Here is a 22,489-nt window from a genome sequence, read left to right on the forward strand (position 1 = left end):
CTTGTAAGTTAGGGCGCCTGCTAGGCGCGACTGCGAGCGTACCTTCGCGTCAGTGGAAGAAGACGACAAGTGACAAGGTTGGTGAGTGCTCGTGCAGTTCGGACCGCTGATCGAACCGCCAGTCCATCATGTGCTGTCCCGAATCTGATATGCATATATGTACATAGCTTCTTTGTAATTAAATGTACATAACAAATTTGGCGACGAGGAAATCGGAAAAAGCGGGCGAGACTCCGGCAACTCATCATGGTTGAAAGGACATCGCTGACATTTGAAGCTTTCCAGGCAGGTAAGCCGGAGACATGGCCATTATACCTTCAACGGCTGGAATTCCACTTTGAAGCCCATGGGATCGATGCACCCAAGTTGAAGCGAGCCGTGTTCTGCAGCGTTTGCGGAGCCGAGACCTATGCAATACTACATTCCCTCGGCACGCCAACGACACCTTCAGAGACGGACTACGCTGACATCATTAAGAAGTTGGGAAATCACTTTGCACCAAAGCCCTCGGAGATCGTGGAGCGCTTTAAGTTTCATAAGCGGGCACAGCACAGCGACGAACCCATGGCTGCATTCATCGCGGACTTACGCTGTATTGCAATTACCTGCAACTTCGGAGACGCCCTCGACAGCAGTTTGCGCGACCAGATTGTTTGTGGAGTTAAAGATGAGGCCTTGCAACGACGTCTGCTGAGCGAAGCCGAGCTTACGTTGGCTCAAGCGGAGAAGTTGGCAATAGGACCGGAATGTGCGAAGAACAATGCCATGGAGATTAGGACTACGCCTAAGGACGTCAGCCAAATCCACAGCGTGGCTAAAGATGGACCTGAACCGTCACCGCCTGCACAACATCATGCGAAGCCTGAAACTAAGCACGCGACTTCCGTGTGCTATCGATGAAACGGGGCACACTCTCCACAGGACTGCCACTTCAAGAACGCCACATGCCTGTTCTGTGGCCGCAAAGGGCATATTGTCAAAGCCTGTCTTCAAAAGAAGGCTAAGAAAAGTCCTCCAAGAGCAAGACGGGGGACGGCGCAAGCTGATCTTTTAGACGGCGATACCACCAAGACGTACGAGCTGTACAACCTCTCGTCCAACGAACCAGCTATCCTCGTGGACGTCGACATCGACGGACAGCCAACAGCGATGGAGGTGGACTCAGGATGCATGCTCTCTGTCATAAGCAGGAGAAAAATGGCACGACTTCATATTCCAACTCAGAGGCTAAAACCATCTACTGTTGCGCTACGCACATATACGAAGGAGCCTGTTATCGTCCTAGGAAGAGTAGTCGTGGAGGTTAAACACAAAGAAAGATCGGCAACTCTGTCACTTCTGGTGGTCAAGGGAGAGTACGCAAGCCTTCTTGGACGAAACTGCTTCAAGCATCTAGGAATCGGCCTCACTGGTGTCCATCAACTCAGGAATACCCAGGAGGGTAGCAGATTCTTGGAGGAGTTTAAGGAAATCTTTGACACTGGTCTGGGAAAGAGTCGGGGACCACCTATTCGTGTGGAGGTCGACAGATCTGCTGCACCTAAGTTTTGCAAGTTAAGGCAAGTTCCCTATGTGATGCGTCCGAAGGTGGAGCAAGAACTAGAAAAGTTGGTCCAGCAGGGAATCCTTGAACCTGTAAAACACTCAAATTGGGCTACACCGATAGTCCCAGTCCTGAAAAAGAGTGGTGAATTGCGGATTTGCGGTGACTATAAAAGTACCGTAAACAAGGCAGTGAAGTGGGAATCTTACCCATGCCCACGCCAGAGCAACTCCTGAGCAACTTAGCTGGTTGCCGTCGCTTTACACAGCTCGACCTTGCACAGCCCTACCAGCAGTTGACCGTCGATGATGAGTCAGCAAAGTTTTTCGCCATCACGACGCACAAGCGACTTTTGAAGGTTAACCTCTTCCATTTGGAGTATCCGTCGCCGTAGCGATCTTCCAGCGTTATATGGAGGAGTTACTTGCCGGAATTGAAGGAGTACTAAATTTTTTAGATGACATCCTTATCGGCGGAGAATCCAAAGAACAGCACGATAGACGCCTGCGAGCTGTGATGCAGCGATTCAAGGAAGACGGGTTACGCATTAACAAGGCAAAATGTACGTTCAACAGAATATAAGTGGTGTTTTTGGGATTCAGGATTGACAAGGACGGGGTGCGACCAACTGAAGACAAGGTCAAGGCCATCCATGAAGCTCCAGAGCCCAAGAACAAACAGGAACTACAGTCATTCCTGGGCTTGCTTGATTTCTACTATCGTTTCCTCAAGGGAGCTGCTCACACCTTGGAGCCGTTGTACAGACTACTGGATAAGGAGGCGAGCTGGACATGGACCGTCCTGGAAGCTGATGCTAATCGCAAGGCGAAAGAACTGCTCAAGTCAGCGGCAGTTCTGGCTCACTACGATATCAGCAAGCCTTTATTATTGACCTGCGATGCTTCGCCTTATGGTCTTGGAGCTGTCTTGAGTCACTTGGCCGACTCAGGGCAAGAGTCACCAATAGCTTACGGGTCCAGAACCCTGAGCAAGGCTGAGCGATATTACTCGCAAACTGATCGTCAGGCCCTGGCGATCATATATGGTTTAAAAAAGTTTCACTAGTACATCTATGGCCGCCCGGTGACCATAATCACAGATCATAAGCCTCTGCTAGGATTGCTAAGTCCGCACAAGGAAATTCCAGCTATGGTGTCACCAAGAGTTCTCAGGTGGAGTCTAACGCTAGCCGCATACCACTACGACCTGCAGTACCGCCCGGGAAGCAAGATAGGAAACGCTGATGCACTCAGTCGACTGCCTATACCTGCAACAGAGCTGGACGACATTCCAGTCGCAGACGTACGGATGCTAGAGATCGCTCCAGAACAGCCTTGGAACTCCGAAAAAATTGCAGCATCCACGAGAAAAGATTCTGTGCTTGCGCGAGTCCAGCGCTAGATCATGCATGGGTGGCCAGATGACAAGCAACACGAACACTTCAAACCCTATACAACTAGGAAAGGTGAACTATCAACTTATAAGGGATGCATCATTTGGGGAAGCCGGCTTGTTATTCCCAAAGTGGCACAATCCACTGTACTCGACGTCTTACACACAGCCCATCCAGGCATTGTAAAGATGAAGGCACTAGCGAGGAGTAGAGTCTGGTGGCCTGGAATCGACCATGACATTGAAGAAAAGGCAGCAAGTTGCTCGGCATGCCAAGAACACAGACCATCAATGCCACGGGCACCAGCGCATCCCTGGGAGACGACGCAACATCCCTGGTCTCGTCTACACAGTGACTTTGCGGGACCATTCAAGGGAAAGATCTTTCTGATCGTGGTCGATTCATTCTCGAAATGGCTCGCTGTAGTTATTATGAATTCTATGTCTTCCTCAGCCGTCGTACAGAAACTGAAGATGTTGTTTGCCGTACACGGAGTGCCAGACGTCATTGTCAGTGATAATGGCACAGCCTTCGTTTCGACAGAGTTCAAGGAATTTACAACCCGCAACCAGATTCGACACGTGGCAGTGGCACCTTACCACCCTTCATCGAATAGCCAGGCCGAACGAATGGTGAGAGAAACCAAGGAGTCACTCACTCACATAAATTCAGGCGACGTAAACATCGATTTGGCGCGATTTTTGTTCCGTCAACATACACTGCCACATTCCTCAACGGGCAGGAGTCCTGCGGAACTATTGATGAACCGACGTCTGAAAACAGCATTAGATCGCCTGCATCCAGATTCTCAGTTCCATTCATCATGGAAACAAGAGGACAAGTTTCTCCAGGAAGGGAAGAAGACACGACTATTTACAGTAGGTGAAAACGTTTATGCAAGAAATTACTTGTTTGGTGCCAAGTGGACCCCTGGAGTAGTCACAGCCGTGACCGGTCCACTATCCTATAGGATTGAAACCGAAGATGGACGATCTTGGCGTCGCCATGTTGACCAGCTGCGCAGAAGGCCAGCGACAACTTCTGCAGAAAACTCAGAAGATAACTCTTCAGTCGACTTGAGTTTAACTGCTCTACCTGAAGCGGTCTCCAAAGAAGCGGACGTTGGGGCCGATGCCACACCAGCAGTCGAACCAGCTGGTTCGGCAACAGTTTTCTCTAGCAACCCTTCGAGACATCAAAGAGCAACACGTCGCCCTACTTATTTTAACGACTATGTGCATTAGTCTAGTAGGGAGGAGTGTAAGATATGCGCCTGCTAGGCGCGACTGCGAGCGTACCTTCACGTCAATGGAAGAAGACGACGAGTGACAAGGTTGGTGAGTGCTCGTGAAGTTAGGACCGCTGATCGAACCGCCAGTCCATAATGTACTGTCCCGAATCTGACCTGTATATATGTACATAACTTCAATGTAATTAAATGTACATAACACTTCTTTAACGCCAGTTGTCGCCCGACGAAAGGACTCGAACTCCAGCGTTTTGCTCGTAAGCTCGACCCCTGTTGCTATATCTCGTCGTGGAGCGGCTCCATTTCGCGCTTTCACTCGCGTTTCTTGAGAGCCTCGTCACCCCGCTTTTTGCTTCGCGCTCCTAATGTTCCCTTTGGCGAGTTTCCTCCGTAGCCTCTGTAAACTCCTTATCGCTGACGTCTGCGGCCTGAATGAGTTTTAGGATGGCCGGTGTTCCTTTTTTCTGCTTTAAATCGATCCCTGAATGGGTACAGACCTGTACCAACTTGTGCAAGCGGAATATTTCCAGACTCATGTTCATGATTATGATCCCACATAATGCTCGCGGTCAAAACGGTCGCACCGTTCTTCTGACACCGACTATCCGAAACCCCCACTGGCAAAACTAGAACCTAACGGGTCTGGCAGATGAAGAAAGAGACGGCCGGGCACTCACCTACAGAAGAAGTCATGGTTGGATCCCTACGCTGTAATGGCACTGTAGGATCCTGCCGCTGCCATCCAGCTGTCGCGAACGAGCGGTTGTCCGGGACCTCGGGTACAGCAGGGAGCCGAGCCAGGTCAGGACGTCATCAGAATGGAGGTATCGAGAAGGATTAGGGCGCAGGAGCACTATCTCGTATAAGTCTGTTTATTTACATATTGACAGGTTCACCTTGAGAGCCCCGCAGAGGGCACCTGTGAAAGCAGGTGTTTGGAGAGTGGCGTCTCCACGGACCCCGAGCCATGTGGGTTCGCCCGCCCACGTCTGGCTGTGCGTGGCTTTCCCGTGTCTGGGGAAAAGGGCATCCTGGTGGTTGAGACGAGCCCGGGGTAGGTTTGGACACTTCGGGGCCCCCCGGGCGAGGCAATACACCACTTCGGCCCCTGCTTCTCATAGACGGGAGTCCTGGTAAGGCCCGGCCAGGATGATTCAGTCTAGTCGCCACTCCTTCTACTATCCCCTCTCTTCTATCACCTTTGTCTTCTCCTTCTTTTCACTCTTCTCATTTCTCTTCTTTCCTTTTCAACTCCTTTGGCGGCAAGGGCTAACCTTGGGTGGCAATAGATTCTCTTGTCTTGAACCACACTTGGTTATAGAGACTGGGCAGCACTAATAGAGTAACGTCTTCAGCCAAGCCCTTCTTGTTATGGAGCGTTACCTATTCCCTTGTTGGGCTCGGTGGTGGGCGGTGCACCACAGTTTCCGAAAACCCTCCCCCTTCATATGGGTTCCAAGCTTAAACCTTCTGATCGGGCCCCCAAAAGGGTCCGCACCGATGCATATCTACCACCTTTGGACAAGAACAACACTGACTACGTCACTAAGTTTCTCATTATACATTCCGAAGTTGAGACGAAACGGATGTCGAAACTCTCCCCTTTCCTTGTGGCTAAAGTCTTAAAAGACTAGGTAGGGGAAAAGTTTAATGCAAAAAATACTTTTTCTGGAGACGTTTTGGTAGAAGTATTTGAGAAAAATCAGGCAGCAGCGTTGCTCTGCCTCAACCATATCCTTGACACGAAAGTAAGCGTCTCTGCACACCGTACGCTCAACACCATTCGTGGTGTTATATCTGAGGATGACCTGATGGAGAGTCAGGAGGAAGAGATTCTTGAAGGCATGCGCAGCCTGGGTGTTGTTGCTGTAAAGCGCATCACCATCCGTAGGGATGACAAAGAACTTCCTACGCGACACTTGGTCCTTACCTTTGAGCTCAACAGCCTGCCTTCTTCCGTGAAAGCGGGGTACTTGAATTGTAGGGTCCGGCCTTACATACCTAACCCTGTCCGTTGTTTCCGTTGTCAGCGCTTTGGGCACGGCTCGCGGTCATGCCGTGCCCGTGAGACATGTGCCAGGTGTGGTAGCTCCGAGCACAACGCTGACGACTGTCATGAAGACATGAAATGTGTAAATTGTAAAGGCAAGCACCCTGCGTATTCTAGGTCATGTGAACATTTCAAAAGAGAAAGGGAAATTCTGACGCTGAAGGTGAAGGAAAACATCTCTTATCCCGAAACAAAACGTCGCTTCTTGGGTTTTCAGAGAGGCTCTTTTGCCGAGGTGGTGCGCCGGGGACCTGCACCACCTATGGCGTCTGTGGGAACGCAAGTGTCTTATGGGGACCTTGCTCAACCACTTAAGTCCTCTGGTCCCAAACTAAAGGTGCAACTCCCAGGGCGCGCTATCTCAGCTGCCCGGGCAGGTGCCCTCCCCAGCCGTGCGAAAGGTTCGGATTTATTATCCGAGCAGACGGAGACCACCCTGTCGCAGAAGAAAGGCACCTCTGGAGCAGTGCACACTGCCCTACCTCGAGATGACAGGGTGGATGCCGGACCGTCGGGATCCACCCGAGCACAGGTGTCTGCGTTCCCTGTACAGGGTTCTGCACCCCCTGCTTCTCCGTTCCAGCCACCACGAGGTCGGGGACTTGGTCCCTCTGCCCCTGGTGGATCTCGGAAACCGGGGGAGCCGTCGAGGTTACAGGCCTCCAAGGAGGAGCCCCTTTTGGCTCCAGCTGAGCCAATGGACGAGAGTGGGTCAAGGTCCGACGAGGACAGACCCCACTCGAGCTCCGAATCTCTACTTCCGGCCTCCGGTGGCACCACGGGCAGGCCGAATGACACCTCCAAAAAGAAAAATGCTCCGCGTGTAAAGATAGATTTTAAGTCGTAAAAAATTTGCTTACTCTTGACAGTTATTTTTAATTTTATTTTTTATTATAAACGTTACAATGGTCCACAATTTTAGCATTATGCAGTGGAATTGTCGCGGCCTTTTTCGTAACATTGATGACATACATTTTTTTCTTGATGAGCTCCGTCCTGTGGCCTTGTGCCTACAGGAGACTGAATTGAGTGACACCCACACAAAAGTGCTACATCGTCATCAGGTTTTCCGAAAGGACCGCATTTGATCAAACGCTTCGGGTGGTGTAGCAGTGGTAGTGCAGAGTGGAGTTGCCTGTGCTCCAGTCCCTCTACAGACTCCACTTGAGGCAGTTGCAGTTCGAATTCTTCTTGACCGCCTCATTACCCTTGTATCGCTCTGCTTGCCACCCAACACTCCGCTGCATTTGCAAGAACTTCAGGGACTCGTCGGCCAGCTGCCCGAGCCTTTTTTAATTCTTGGCGATTTTAATTCCCACCACCCCCTGTGGGGTAGTCCTCGACAGGACTCTCGTGGTGGACTCATTGAGCGACTTTTATTATCATCCGGGTTATGTCTTTTGAACCAAGAAGAAGCAACATTTTTTAGTGCCGCCCATAACACTTTTACAGCTATTGATTTGTCCTTATCGTCACCATCGTTACTTCCATGTTTTTCATGGCAAGTTTTAAACAATCCTTTTGGCAGCGATCATTTTCCAATTGTTTTAGAAAGCGTTAAACCGATTTCATCGATTCCGACTCGCCTTTGGAGGTGGACGTTGGAGAATGCCGACTGGTCTATTTTTGAATTAGAGGCTGTGATTGATCCATCTTTGCTTCGTACTATGAGCCCCGACAATGCGACAGTTTATGTCACTGAATGTATAATTGGTGCGGCTTTGAATTCTATTCCTCAAATATCTGGACATCTCCCTAAGAGGTGCAAGCCTTGGTGGACTAAGGAGTGCACAACCACTCGCAAGGACCAGAATAAAGCCTGGGGAGTTTTTCGTCGGTACCCTACCAATCAAAACCTAATTGCATTCAAGAAAAGTAGGGCTAAGGCGAATCGGACACGAAAACAGGCTAAAAGGGTCTCATGGACCAAATATGCCTCTTCTATAAATAGCCTTGTTCCAGCGAAGGAAGTGTGGGACCGCCTGCGAAAAGTCCAAGGCGACTATCAACCTTTCCGAATCCCTCTTTTTCCCTTGCCTGCCGTATCTCTCAAAGATCAGGCAAATGTTCTTGGTATGCACTTCCAACATATATCTAGTTCTTCCAACTTTAGTGTAAAGTTTAAGAAGTTTCAGTCTACTGCTGAAAAGCAATCAATCTCGATGTCAGGATATGACCGGGCAGCTTACAATAGACCGTTCAGTATGTGCGAACTGGAAGTGGCGCTGGGTGTGAAAAAGCAGTCTGCACCAGGTCCAGACAGGATTCATTACGAAATGCTGAGGCACTTGTCCCCAGCATCATTAAGTTATTTGCTTATGTTTTTTAATCATCTATGGAAAGTAGCTGCTTTCCCTCGATGCTGGAAAAGCGCCCACATTATTCCTCTTCTGAAACCTGGTAAAGACCCCTCTCTTCCAGCGAGTTACCGTCCCATTGCGCTCACTAGCTGTCTTGGGAAGACTTATGAAAGGCTCATCAACCGGCGTCTAGTCTATTTTCTGGAGGAATAAAATATTTTGGACATTGATCAGTGTGAATTTCGGGAGGGACGATCAACCACAGACCATTTGGTTCGTTTGGAGACTTTTATCCGTGAGGCATTTGTACATCGGCAACATTGTGTCTCCGTATTCTTCGACCTGCAAAAGGCCTATGATACCACATGGAGGTATGGAATTCTTCGGGATCTGCACAACTATGGGGTACGAGGCCGCATGCTCCAGTGTATACAGAATTTTTTAAGCGACCGGACTTTTCAGGTCCGCTTGGGTTCTACACTGTCCGATGTGTTCCCCCAGGAAAATGGAGTCCCTCAGGGAGGAGTTTTAAGTGTTACTCTGTTTGCTGTAAAAATTAACAGTCTTGCATGTGTGATTCCACCGTCTGTGTTTTACTCATTGTATGTGGATGATGTGCAGACCTCCGTTTCTTTTTGCAACCTCTCCAGCTGTGAACGACAACTACAACTTACAGTCAATAGGATGAGCAAATGGGCAGATGAAAACGGTTTCACTTTTTCTCCCGAAGAAACTGTCTGCGTTCCCTTTTCGCTCCGCCGGGGATTGTCCCTTGATCCTTCTTTGCATTTAAACCACATTGACGTACCTGTTCGCCAGGAACACAAATTTCTGGGCGTAATCCTTGACAAGAAGCTCACTTTTGTACCTCATTTGAAGGAATTGAAGCGCAAATGCTTAAAATCATCAAACATTCTCAAGGTGTTGTCCCACAACTCGTGGGGGTCCGACAGGCTCTGCCTCCTGCGACTCTACAATTCCTTAGTTCGGTTTCGCCTCGACTATGGTGCAATTGTGTATGGATCTGCACGTCCATCTGCACTAAAGATGCTGGATCCGGTTCATCACCTGGGGCTCCGACTGGCTACAGGTGCTTTTCGCACATCACCTGTGTTGAGTTTATATGCAGAAACCTTTCAGATGTTTCTCGAGAAGCGTAGACAGTACCTTAGCCTTTCTTATGCTTGCAGGGTCTATTCTGACCCGCAACATCCATCCTACACTAGCATCCGTACCTGTCGCGTCTCTAAATTTTTTGAAACCAAGCCACGTATCGTGCGTCCTATTAACTTCCGCATTCAAAGCCTTTGTGCCTCCCTCCAGTTTCCACTGAATGATGCTGTCATACTAAAGCACAAAGAAAAAGTTTCTCCGTGGGACGAATTGCCGATTTTCTGCGACTGGTCGCTCACAAAGTATGATAAACGGGCTATTTCCCCTCAAGCCCTGCAGCAGGAGTTTCAGTCGTTGCAGGAGACATTTCATTTCATTTCATTTATTATACCCTCAGGGCCCGAAGGCATTACAGAGGGGGAGAGCAACAAGAAGGTTAATGCAAATAACATAATACATATTTAGACACACTCAGTAATAAAGTAATTAGTTATTGTACTTTTAAAGAGCTCAGAGTCCATGATAATGGCGATCGACCGGGGAAGGTGGTTCCACTCCTGGGATGCACGGGGAACGAAAGATGAATTAAACGTGGTTGTGATAGAGTTAAGAATGCCCACCTTATGTTGATGATCAAGACGGGAGGAAACATAGACAGGCCGAGCAATTAATTTGTCGCGCAGGAAAGAATTATGGTGATACATTTTATGGAATAGGGAAAGACGAGAAATTTTATGACGTAGGGATAAAGGTGGTAATGAGAGAGTTGTTTTCATAGAGGTGACGCTAGCGGTGCGGTGATAGTTTGTGAGGATGAAACGAGCGGATCTGTTCTGAACGGCTTCCAATGTAGATACGAGAGTGACTAGTCCGGGATCCCAGACAGAAGCTGCATATTCTAACTTGGGACGAATTAAAACTTTGTAAAGAGTTAATTTCAGTGAGACAGGGGCTAATGAAAAATTTCGCTTGATGTAACCTAACATGCGGTTAGCGTTAGCTGAAATATGCTGAATATGTGTTTTCCATGAAAGGTTAGAAGCTATATGTACGCCTAAATATTTGTACGAAGATACCGGTTCTAGATGAGCATTATTAAGGAAATAGTTAGGAGAGTCCTGAGACTGGCGAGACACACGCATGACCTTGCATTTGTTAGTGTTAAGCTTCATAGACCACGAGTCAGACCAACGGTAAATAGCATTAATGTCTGATTGGAGTATACCGGTGTCATTATGATTGAGAATCTCACGGTAAAGTACACAGTCGTCAGCGAACAGAGACACGGACGAAGAGACACTAGTGGGTAGGTCGTTAATATAAATTAAGAATAGCAACGGCCCTAAGACTGTCCCTTGCGGAACCCCTGACGCAACTTTGACAAAAGAGGAGTTATTGTTATTCTCAGTGACAAATTGAGACCGTTGAGTTAAAAAAGACTGTATCCATGCGATAACGTTATTGTCTATGTTAAGTTTGGAAAGTTTTAGAAGCAGAAGATTGTGAGAAACTTTGTCAAATGCTTTGGCGAAATCCAGGAAAATGCAGTCCGCCTGGGATCCTCGGTCCAGAATGTGATGTAGGTCATTCGTGAAAGATAGCAGTTGGGTCTCACATGAAAATGTTTTTCGAAAACCGTGTTGGGCATTGTTGAAGAAGTTGTTAGATTATAAGAAGTTGACGAGGTGAGAAAAAAATTATATGTTCAAGAAGTTTGCAAGGAATGCTGGTTATTGAGATCGGACGATAATTAAGAGGGGAATGTTTATCTCCAGCCTTGTGAATGGGTACCACCTTCCCTACCTTCCAATCTGATGGGAGAACAGCGTCTTGTATAGATCGTTCAAATAATTTTGTTAAAATAATTGAGGAGTATTGTTTAGTGTTTTGTAAAAACTTGGAATTAATGCCGTCCACTCCTGCTGAAGATGACAGTTTGAGTTTATCTACGATACGACCGACGCCAACGTAATCAAGAAAAAGAGGACCCATGGGCAAATAATCGGCACTCTCTAGCGAAGGGAAATCGTGCATGTTATCAGTAGAGAATGAATTTGCAAAAGTACTATTTAATAAATTTAAACACTCATCGCTGGCTATACAATCACCATTTGCGGTTTTTAGTGTATATATGACTGCGTCTTTTTGTTTATTGTGTTCCAGAATTGTCTAGGATTGTTGATCAACATTGCGGGTAGGCTATGAGTCATGAATTCTAGTTTGGCGTTTTCAATTGCTTTTTTGTACACTTCAGCAGCAGTACGATAACGCAACCAACGGTGCTCGCACGTGGATAATTTTGCGGCGCGAAATAGACGCTTTTTTTTGTTTGATAAGCGTTTTAAGGCTCTGGTGAACCAGGGTGACTGAGAGTTTTCGATAACTCTCCTTAAGGGAATGTACTGATTTGTTAGTTTATTAACTTCGGTTATGAAAAAGTTCCAGTTTTCTTCTACTGAGCGACTTGAGAAGAGTGATAAATATTCATCAAGGAAAGTTGCAAGGTCAAGATTAATTTTATCAAAGTTAGCTTTGGCGTAATCTCGAATTTGCTTTACATTAGTTGATGGTTTCGGTAGTGCTGCTTTTACATTAAAATGCAATATGGAATGATCACTAAGCCCTGGAAGATAGGAGATGGGTGAAACGAGTTCAGGATGAGTAGCGAGAACAAGGTCTAATACGTTCGCCGTCAATGGGGTCGCTCTGGTTGGTTGGGTAACTAGACATATAGAGATGATACTGAATTCTATACTGATGGGTCGAAATCTTCATTTTTTGTTGGTTGTGCCGTATATTCTGGTTCCTTTGAAAAAGCTTTACGAATGGATGGTATGGCAAGCATTTTCTCTGGAGAGCTTTATGGTGTCTCTCTAGCCATTGACCATATCATAAGTAACAAAATATTAAAGGCTATCCTTTTTGTCGATTCACAAAGCGTGATACAGGCTGTCTCTTCTAGACTTCCCACAAAGAATCTTCTTGTACTACATATACGGTCCAAAATAAACCGGGCTCTCGAACTCGGACACACCATAATATTCTGCTGGGTGCCCAGTCATGTTGGAATTCCAGGGAATGAGCAAGCAGATAAACTGGCTGCAGGTGCGAAGGACTCGGCAATATCTCTTGGGTTACCCTATCAGGACCTTAGGCCCCTTTGGAAGAAATCTCTTTTGAAGGCATGGCAGTCGGAGTGGGACGCGGAGAGTAACAATAAACTTCATGTCATTAAGCCCATCTTGGCTCTGTGGGAGAGCTCATTCCTTAAAGGCGGGCGCTCAAAATTTTCTTCAGCGTGGCAGAAGATTCCCCCTCTTTTCTTTTTTTCCTCCTCTCCTTTCCTCCTCCATTTTCCTCCTCGCTTTTTACGGCCTTCTCGCACGAGTGCTAATGGGCTTACCGGCCCCCCGACAAAATCTCTGTAACCCTTCAAGGTTCTCTGCTTCAATCCCAAACACCAGGGATTAGTTAGGCAGGCTGGATATGAGCTCGGAAGGGTTCGGGCTGGCTCGCTTTTCTTTTTTTTGCTCTTTTTCTGCAGTTCTAAAAACACTCAGATAGTCAACACCAACTAGCCCAACAACAATTTCTTTTACATTCAGATACTTCCGCATGCGGCCACACACGCTACAACACCGCATATTTATCTCGAGTGAACGGAACTTGAACATCACAGCAGAAGGAAAAAAGATGGGTATTTTTATCCGAACTTTGAGCTCTACCCAGAGAGTTGAAAATTTGTCGTTCTAACAACGCCACACTGAAGAGTGATTGTATCACTATTGTGTTTTTGTTTAGTTCTTTTGTTTTTTGTACAAACTAATAATCACGAGTAATTACAAGTCAAAGATATTGCAGTCAGAGGGACACAGTCTGACCATTTCTGGGGCATAATATATAGGTTCGTACTACAGGTGTTTTTTAGAGTGACGGCCGCCTCGTTGAAGCTATTAAGAAGAGCAAAAACAAACTTCCATAAAAACTGAAACGGTTTATGGTATATTTCATCTATCTTCAGCCTTTGACAAAAATTTCTTCGTGGTCAAACGTGCATTTAGTTTCTGTCAACAAACGTAACTGAAAACTTGACACCCGACGAACATCTTGCGTATCAGCAAAGAGAACGGGAAACACGGAGATTGAACCGAAAAATCACAATTTTCTTCGCGTAAAATAGTGTAACTGGCAATAGTAGCATATTATGCCATTTATTAAAAAACAGCAGGTATTACGAAGTTTTCGTTCTCTTCTGTTCGCATTTGTTCACTGATGAAGAAATGGAATGCCCAGATAGCCTCTGCAGCCCTTACATAATTGTTTGGGGCTTTGTCAGGGTGGGCGAAGGCCATCTCCGAAAAAACCCAGGACTTCGGAAGGTGTGCTACCGCAATTTTTGGGGCTGCTTGGCTAATTTAGCGTTCTGGCGTTCCCCGCCTACTTAGAAAAGAAGCGGAACAGCGGTCAGTTCAACGTCGTCACCAAGAGGAAAATCATGCCGAAATGTGTCCTTGAACACGTGCGAGATCTTTACCCGCGGTCTAACTGTCGACAAGTACGGAAAGAAATGCGGTAGAAATGCAGAGCTCTATTGTGTTCTTTATGTCCATACTTGTCTTTCGTGCTGAACGCCAATTAAAATGAATTCTGCAATATCTGTAGATTATGCCTGGTTATGTTGTCTTTAAAAGAAAAGTAATCAAGCAAGTTCGGTATCGTGCCACCAATTTGTGCATATACAATTTTATGTGGAATTCAAAGTCAAAACAGTACTTCCGCGGGAAATAACGCATCCGTCGTTCTTCGTCTTCCTGAAGCTATGAACTACCGATCTCGGCTACAGGACTTTTGGGTCCACAAAATATCACACTCAGTAGAAAATTCGCCTTTTCTACCAAAAGTACTGGAAATTATTTATTTTTCAAACAGGTCGGGTGGTGATGTGTGTTTTAGTGTAGGACCGTTGACTGGGCACTGGTTTGCGCCAAGAGTGCAGTGCTTCCTTTCATGCTGCCCGCGACGAGTGTTGAAATTTGAATATCGTAGAAATAAAATCAACTCACACCCTTAGAATTATTTTAAACTTGCGCTTTCTTCAGGCATTAAGATTTTGATCGTACCTTTTATTCATTGTCGTCTTCGATGAGGGAACAACTTGCCGAGGAGACCGCGCTGTCCGCGTACGCGGCTTGACAGATAAGGTCGCGAATGCTTTTCACGAATCTTTAAAGACCAAGCATAAAAATGAGAGACGCAGCCACTTTACGCCAATGAAACCAACTTTATGTTTTGGGCAGACGTCTTGCGAGAGTTGCAGTATTTTAATTATGCCTAATAAATTAAATGTTTAGGACTAAGTACCAAACTTTTTTAGATGTATTAAGAACCAAAATGTCAATTGGAAAGTTCTAGAGCTGCTTGAGAAACACCCGATTAGCTGTTTGCGACGTGATACGGCTCCCGTGGCTTCCTTCTGACTAGTAATAAGGCTTATGAAACATGACAAAATACCCCGTGATAAAACGCCCGCCCCATCATAAACTCAATTTCGAATGTCCCGGGATTTGTTTTCATAGGCCGAAAAAAAAAAAAAAAAGAGATGCATGCAAGACGCGTGCCCCACGCTTTATTTATATCAGAAAAGAACTGCCCTCTATTTTATATACAACGTTTATTTATTTTTTTTTTCACCTACTAGATATTAGAAAAAACGTGGAAATTAACGTTTTGTGGATGTGAGCTATACGGCCAGGCGAAGATTGGGTTCAAGAAAGAACGCAACAAAAACCGACTGATTACCTAACATTTGTTAATGAACTTTTTGATTATAAAAGAAAACGGGATAGTTGATTTATAAAGTTGTTGGGCGTAATCGAAAGCCACCAAATTGTCCAGTGAAAATTAGCGCCATTGCGGTTTGTGCAGGTGAGCTGTACGGCTAGGCGAGGATCAGGTTCAATAACGAAAGCAACTAAAACCGACCAATTGCCTAAAATTCGCTAATTGACCTTTTAATTAGAAAAGAAAACGGCCTCTTGTATTTAGAAAGTTGTTGGCCATAATCGCAACCACCAAACCGTCCATTCTTAAAAAGACATAACGCGCGTACACTATTATACGGCGTCCTCCTAATTTGGGCGCGAAAATATAGTTCTGATTTTATGTGGGCTCCATCTCCGCGTGGCACAGCCTAACACCATGAAGCCAAAGCGACAAATCATGCGCATCGCTGTGACAACGCCACTCTAAAAGGGGCGAGGAGTGCGGTGGCCGAAAAGATTGCGGTAACACGTTTTGCGTCCAAATTAGGCTTTTTAGCACGCCGTGAGCCACTTCACGTCCACTACATCACTTTAAAAATGAATGATTTGGTGTTTTTGATGACAGATAAGGCACAAACCGTAATTGCGTAACTCTGACGTCTTTTTTGAAAAAATGTCTAGTCGTTAAAAAAAACCGCCCTGTATAAGCACGATTGTAAGGCAGTTCTTTACGTCCGGCGACATCATTACGGCATGGAAGGAGGCGTTGAGCACAGATCATACTCTGTGTATGATCTGTGGTCACTGGTTTTTTTTTTTTCGTACGAGAATGAGGAAACATTTGATACCAAATAAAATAGATTTAACATTCACCCAATTCGGCTTGTTTACTTGATTCAAATTGATATTTGATTTGGTTACACTTATTTTGTACCAGCACACGCCTACTTTATTCCCTAATGAGTTACAAGTGATAATTACATTGTTGTTTTTTGTTTTTTTTTGTCGTGCGAGGTCATCACAATTTATTATGAACAATCGGAGCTATGCGATTACGCGGAGGAGGCGCATTTGAAGATATTCAAAATTGTTCTGAATACACAAACAACTTCAAACGTCGTTCTGTTTGGGTCGTTTCCTACACGCAGGACCAATAATAAAGCCAAAACATTATAGAGGAGACTATCTCTATCAACTCAACGCAAAAACACGATGTGAAGCGTGTCTGCGTACGTTGGAAAAGAGATACCGGCGAGCAAACCATAGCGTCGAATGTCCATGCATCAAAATGTCCGTGCACCGAAATATACGCGCACCGAACAGTCCCACACCGAAAAGTCTTTGCAGAAAAAAATCCGTACACTGAAATTTCTGTGCACCAAAAAGTCCGCACCGAAATGCCCTACAACAAAACGCTCTACACCGAAAAGTGCTAGACCCACTACGGATGGGATCCTCCGTCACCTCTGCCGGTTTAAGAACCATGATGATTCAGAACCACTGGTCTATGGAGCGCCATCCCTGATATACAGAAAACACCGCTCGTACTTCCCGTTGTCGCCATGAATCCGCCTAAACAACGAAAGATGCCAAATCAGATATCTATATACTAAAATTGATACTTCAATGACTACTTCTTTGAGCAGAACAAGGCATTTGTGCTCTCACAACAGCAAAGAATCGTCTTGCAAACCAACGCTAAAAAAGAGCCAATGCAACTCGTTGGGAAGAGCAAGTGCCAAGCTCGCTCGAAACAGCTACTCGGTTGGTTCAGCTCCTTGTCACAGGTGTGCTGGCTGGCTTCTGGATAATCTTTTCAAATCCTCGAAGCTTTCATTTCCTCCACCCCAAACTTGTAAAAGAAAAAAAAAAAAACGGAAAATGGTGAGGAGGAAACGAGAGGCAATTTCCTCCTTTCACAGTGGCGAGAAGGAAAGTGAGAGTCGGGTTCCTTCTCTCTGCTTGCGGGCCGGCCTTTAAGGAACGTCGACTGGAGGTTCTATTATGCCGCCTGAGGATTGGCCATTCACGTCTGACTCATCTACATCTTCTTTGTGGTGAAGACGAAAAGCTCTGTGCTCATTGTGGAGAAGTACTGACAGTTTTGCATATTTTATGGCATTGTAGATTTCATCACCAACATCGCTGACAAAGTTTTCCTGAACTTTTTAGAGGTCACCTTCCATTTCATCCTATGTTTTTGCTTGGTGATCATCCTTTAGTGCCACCTAACCGTGTTTTTGACTATCTTAAAAAGACCGGATATATACATCAGCTGTAACTTTTACCATGAAAACTTCAATATATCTTTCCTAGTATAGCCGTCTTAAGTAATTTTGTCTGGCGCAATATAGCCAAAGTCGCTGTTGCGCCATTAAACCCCAATCATCATCATCACCTTGAGAGCACTTGAGAACATTTGAGAACACGCGCTAGCAGCTGCCCGCTGTTACATTTTATAGCGTCACATTTCGCCCTATCTTTAGCAGAAAATCCTCATGGTCAATGCCTCGACCAAAGCGGTGGAGCCATTTTTCCTAATGTCCCGGTACGCCTCTTCCCTCTCCTTCACACACCAACACTCGCGTCACGCACACCGAAGGGCTAGACGCCCTTGATAACTGGGTCGCCGGTCGATCCCAGTGCTGTAGGTGCTATCGAAGGCGCCTGCAATCCCTAATTGCAGGCGCCTTTGCTTCCGTGTGGTAAAAAAATAATCTCAGAAACGCTCGAAACTCGTGGACGCAGATCCCTTCTCCTTCGTCTAGGAGCGCCCCAAGGTTGTCAGGGTGACGATGGGCCGGTTGGTAATTGCGTTCTGCGTTGACACTTCGTCAGTCACTTCGATAGTCTCTCGTTGGACGCCACTTCGTCCCTTTGTACGAGGCACGTTGGCGACCCCAAGGAGCCTCTCGCCTTGCTTCAGGGAACAGCTGACAGTCACCACCTCGCGTCGACGCACAAGGCCGTAAACCTGTGGCGGCCGGGCTGGACGGGCGAAAATCGTCTCCAGAGGATTTTCACAACACTCGTCTCCAATGTTATGTACCGATTGGAACGACCGCATCATAGGCTTAACTTGATCGCTGTCACGCCATTGGCTTTTGCTATAAAAGGTAAGCATGAGAAAGGCCGCTCTTGCTGGAGGCGGCTCGGTGTTCGAATGCGCTTGCCTGGCACGCGGAACCCTGGCCTGGTCTCGTGCCTCATGTGCTCGTGCGCTCACACCAGCGTAGCGTCGGGGTCGGTACACTACATCGGAGCAGAGCGCACAAAAAATCTCGGAGGTCATCGTGAGACCATGGCCTCCGAGCTCCCGAAGCACACGAACGCTTCTCCGACCGTCCCATTCGTGCGGAGAGGGCGTAATCGGAAAAAGAGAATACAAAGTTTTAGTAGATCGTTTTGGGCTCTTCCGCTACGCTATACGCCAGATCGGCGATGCTACCGATCTGGCGTTTAGTTATCTGTTCGCGGAAACATAGCGGAGCTGCGGAGGCTAGGTAAGGCGCGCTATCGGACCAAAATAACGAGGCGCGTTGCGCGGAGTGCTAGCGTGACTCTCGCGAGGACGAGACTTGGCTAGGTAAGGGAGAGCCAGCGGGGGAAACAATTCAATATTGCCGCGAGCGCAGCTGACCAACAAGGCAGCGCGATCGTGGTCGAACGGTTATCGCGCGTGCTTTCCACGCTGAAAGCCAGGGTTCGATTCCTGGCCGCGGAGGCGCATTTGTGTTGACTCTGTGAAGTAATGTTCTGGTAAATTCGAGAACCACGTTGGGCTTGTTTGAGGTCAGAATGTTCTACGCGCCGAACCTTCTACGCCGAACGATCCAGAAACCCACGAGGGTACATAGGGATTTTTCGCAAGGCGAGCGGGGTCAGTTTCGCCCTAGCGTTCGACTGTGCTGCTTCGCCGACTTCGACGCCCGCGACGCTCTGTTATTATCTTTGTACCCTTTTATTTTTGGCAAAAGTTCGCCACATTAAACGTTTCTTTCTTCCTGTTTATTTCCTGTTTTTTTTTGGTCACCACCCGTGACATTTTGGTGGAGGTGTGGGGTACCGTATGCCCATGCAGAGTTCCCCTCCAAGGGCCCGCAGTGCAAGTCCGATTCCCGGCTCGGTGAGAATACCGCTCACCGCAGAACCTGAAACTCGGACCAACCGCCGCACCAAGGGAGAGGATCCTGAGTGCGGTTTGCTGCTGAACGAACCCAAGCCGCAGAAGACGACGATGGCCAACCAGCCGCAAGACCCCGCCGCTTCTCCCGTCATCTACATGCCCGTCGCACTGCGAACGGCTGCCCCCTTCCACGGTGAACTCTACGAAGACGTCGAAGACTGGATTGACCATTATGAACGCGTTGCCCGCCACAATGGCTGGACACACGAGCAGCGCCTGCACAACGTGTACGTTTCGCTTGAGAGGACCGCCAAGCACTGGTACGAGAACCATGAGTCCTCTTTGACGTCGTGGGACATTTTCAAGACCGATCTGAAGGCTATGTTCGTCAACCACCACCGACGAGAGAGAGCCGAGGACCTACTGCGAACCAGGAACCAGGGCCCCAATGAAAGCGTCACGAGCTTTGTGGAAGACGTGCTCCGCCTGAGCTCCCGCGCCGACCCTCAGGCCACCGAGGGAAAGAAACTGCGCATTTTGATGCGGGGCGTGAAGGACGACATATTCGGAGGCCTCGTCCGCAACCCGCCGGCAACCGTCGACGCCTTCGTCAGCGAGGCGACAAACATCGAGCGCGCCCTCTAAGCGCGCGCTTCCCACTACCAGCGGCAGCCAAGCGTCACTGCAACCGCGCTGCTTAGCGGAGAAAACGCGCCTGGTACGGACATCCGCGAAATTATCTGGGAGGTTGTCCGGGAGGAACTGCGAAGGTTGCTGCCAACCACCAGCCGTCCTCCAACCATTTCCATCGCCGAGGCTGTCCGAGAAGAAGTGCATCGGGCGCTCCAACCAGAGGTTCCCGTCACCACGGTGGCACCGGAGGAACCGACGTTGAGCTACGCCACCATGGCCCGACGACCGCCGCAAGCTTCCCGCCAAGCCACGGCGCCGCCCCGAAGAGACGCCCCAACGCCGCAGTACCCCCGACGACAGGAAGATCAGGCGCACGTTCCCCCAGAGCGAACGGCACCGAGGAAGACAGACGTCTGGAGGACGGCCGACCGACGCCCGCTGTGTTACCACTGCGGGGAAGCTGACCATGTGTACCGCCGATGCCCGTACCGACAACTCGGGCTGCGCGGATTCCACCCAAACGACCCGCGCCCCCGGTATGGTGGACGCCCTCGGGAGATCGACGAGTACCTGCGACGACCCCAGTCCCCCGAGCCTGCGTCCCGCCGAGAGTTTCGGTCGACGTCACCGCGACGTCCAGCTTCGCCGATGCACCGACCCCGACGTGAAAGTCTGTCGCCCCTCGCTCCTCGCCGGGGAAACTACGCGCGGCAACCCCTGGAGGTGGAGTTACCGAAGACGACCGACGTAAAGAGCCTCCAAGAACGACGGAGCGCTCCCACTCTCTCGACGCTACGGATCACAACGACGTCCCTGCATCGGTGTCCAACAACCTAAACGTTATAATCGACGGCCACGACGCATCGGCACTTGTGGACACCGGAGCAGACTACTCAGTCTTGAGTGGGAGGCTCTCTCGCCGCCTGCGAAAAGTCATGATGCCGTGGGATGGACCCCAAATACGAACCGCCGGAGGACATCTCATCACGCCAGTCGGGAGATGCACTGCTTGCGTCGGGATCCACGGTGAAACGTGCCCTGTGAAGTTCGTCGTTCTGCAAGACTGTTCGAGGGACGTTATCCTCGGAATGGACTTTCTCTGCGAGTATGGCGCCGTCATCGACCTCGGGGCAAACCAGTTGACGCTGCGAAAACCTGTTTTACCGTCGGTGGAGACCAACACGACGTCAACCGCGATCCGAGTTATCGCCGATTATGTGAACCTACCGCCGCGGTCGAGTGTTTTCGTCGCCGTTATAACAGACGCAGCCATGCACGGTGAAGCTCTTCTAGAAGGCAGCGTCCAACTGCTCCTCGAAAACGGAATTGGTGTCGCAAGAGGCGTAACGGATCTCCAAGAAAGACGTACAACTGTTCTTGTGACGAACTTTCGAGAGGAGCCGCAGCACCTAACGAAGGGTACCGCCGTGGGCCACATCGAGGGGCTTCAGGCGCCAGCCGTGGTCACCGGAATCTCCGAGGAAACCTCGTCACCACAGCAGAAGAGCACGACGCCGCCGCCGCTCGACATCGACCCCGAGCTCCCAGCTACGAAGCGCCGGCAACTTGTTGATCCCCTTGCCGAATACAGTGACTGTTTTGCCACAACATCGAAGATTCGCCAAACACCAATGGCGAAACATCGCATTGTTACCGACGACGACGCACTTCCTGTCCACCAGTCGCCGTATCGAGTATCCTTAAAGGAAATTAAAGTGATTCAAGATCAAGTCCAGGAGGTGCTCGACGACGACATCATTCAACCCTCAAAGAGCCCATGGGCGTCCCCAGTCGTCCTTGTAAAGAAGAAGGACGGAACCCTGCGGTTTTGCGTGGACTATCGTCGACTGAACGCTGTGACGAAGGACATCTATCCGCTCCCCCGCATCGACGATACGTTAGACCGACTGCGCCACTCCCGATATTTTTCGTCGATGGACCTGAAGAATGGTTACTGGCAGATTGAAGTCGACGAACGTGACCGGGAGAAAACTGCCTTTGTCACTCCCGATGGACTGTACGAATTCAAAGTGATGCCGTTCGGCCTTTGTACAGCACCAGCCACCTTCCAGCGCGTCATGGACACCGTGCTGGCAGGTCTGAAATGGCAGAGCTGCCTCGTCTACCTGGACGATGTCGTGGTATTCTCACGAGATTTCGACGAATACCTCAGACGACTTCGAGCCGTGCTTCAAGCCATCAAGACCGCCGGCCTGTTACTCAAGCCAACAAAGTGTCGGTTCGCCTATGGGGAACTAAAGTTCCTTGGCCACGTCGTGAATAACAAGGGTGTTCTACCTGACCCCGAGAAGACCCGCGC

At 48.5% G+C, this 22,489-nt stretch overlaps 1 protein-coding gene across 1 annotated transcript in view; it reads left to right on the plus strand.

Annotated features, from left to right (window-relative positions):
- The first annotated feature begins 564 nt into the window (after positions 1-564).
- LOC115324589 (carnitine O-acetyltransferase) overlaps positions 565-22,489 on the plus strand; it is a 181,318-nt gene continuing 159,393 nt past the window's right edge. The window contains exons 1-2 of the mRNA XM_042292808.1: positions 565-792; positions 922-1,559. Of these exons, the coding sequence (XP_042148742.1) occupies positions 565-792; positions 922-1,559 (866 nt within the window). The remainder of the gene's footprint in view (positions 793-921; positions 1,560-22,489) is intronic.

The sequence above is a fragment of the Ixodes scapularis genome, unplaced genomic scaffold (assembly GCF_016920785.2).
Source record: "Ixodes scapularis isolate PalLabHiFi unplaced genomic scaffold, ASM1692078v2 PGA_scaffold3__209_contigs__length_174095766, whole genome shotgun sequence".
Taxonomy (NCBI): domain Eukaryota; kingdom Metazoa; phylum Arthropoda; class Arachnida; order Ixodida; family Ixodidae; genus Ixodes; species Ixodes scapularis.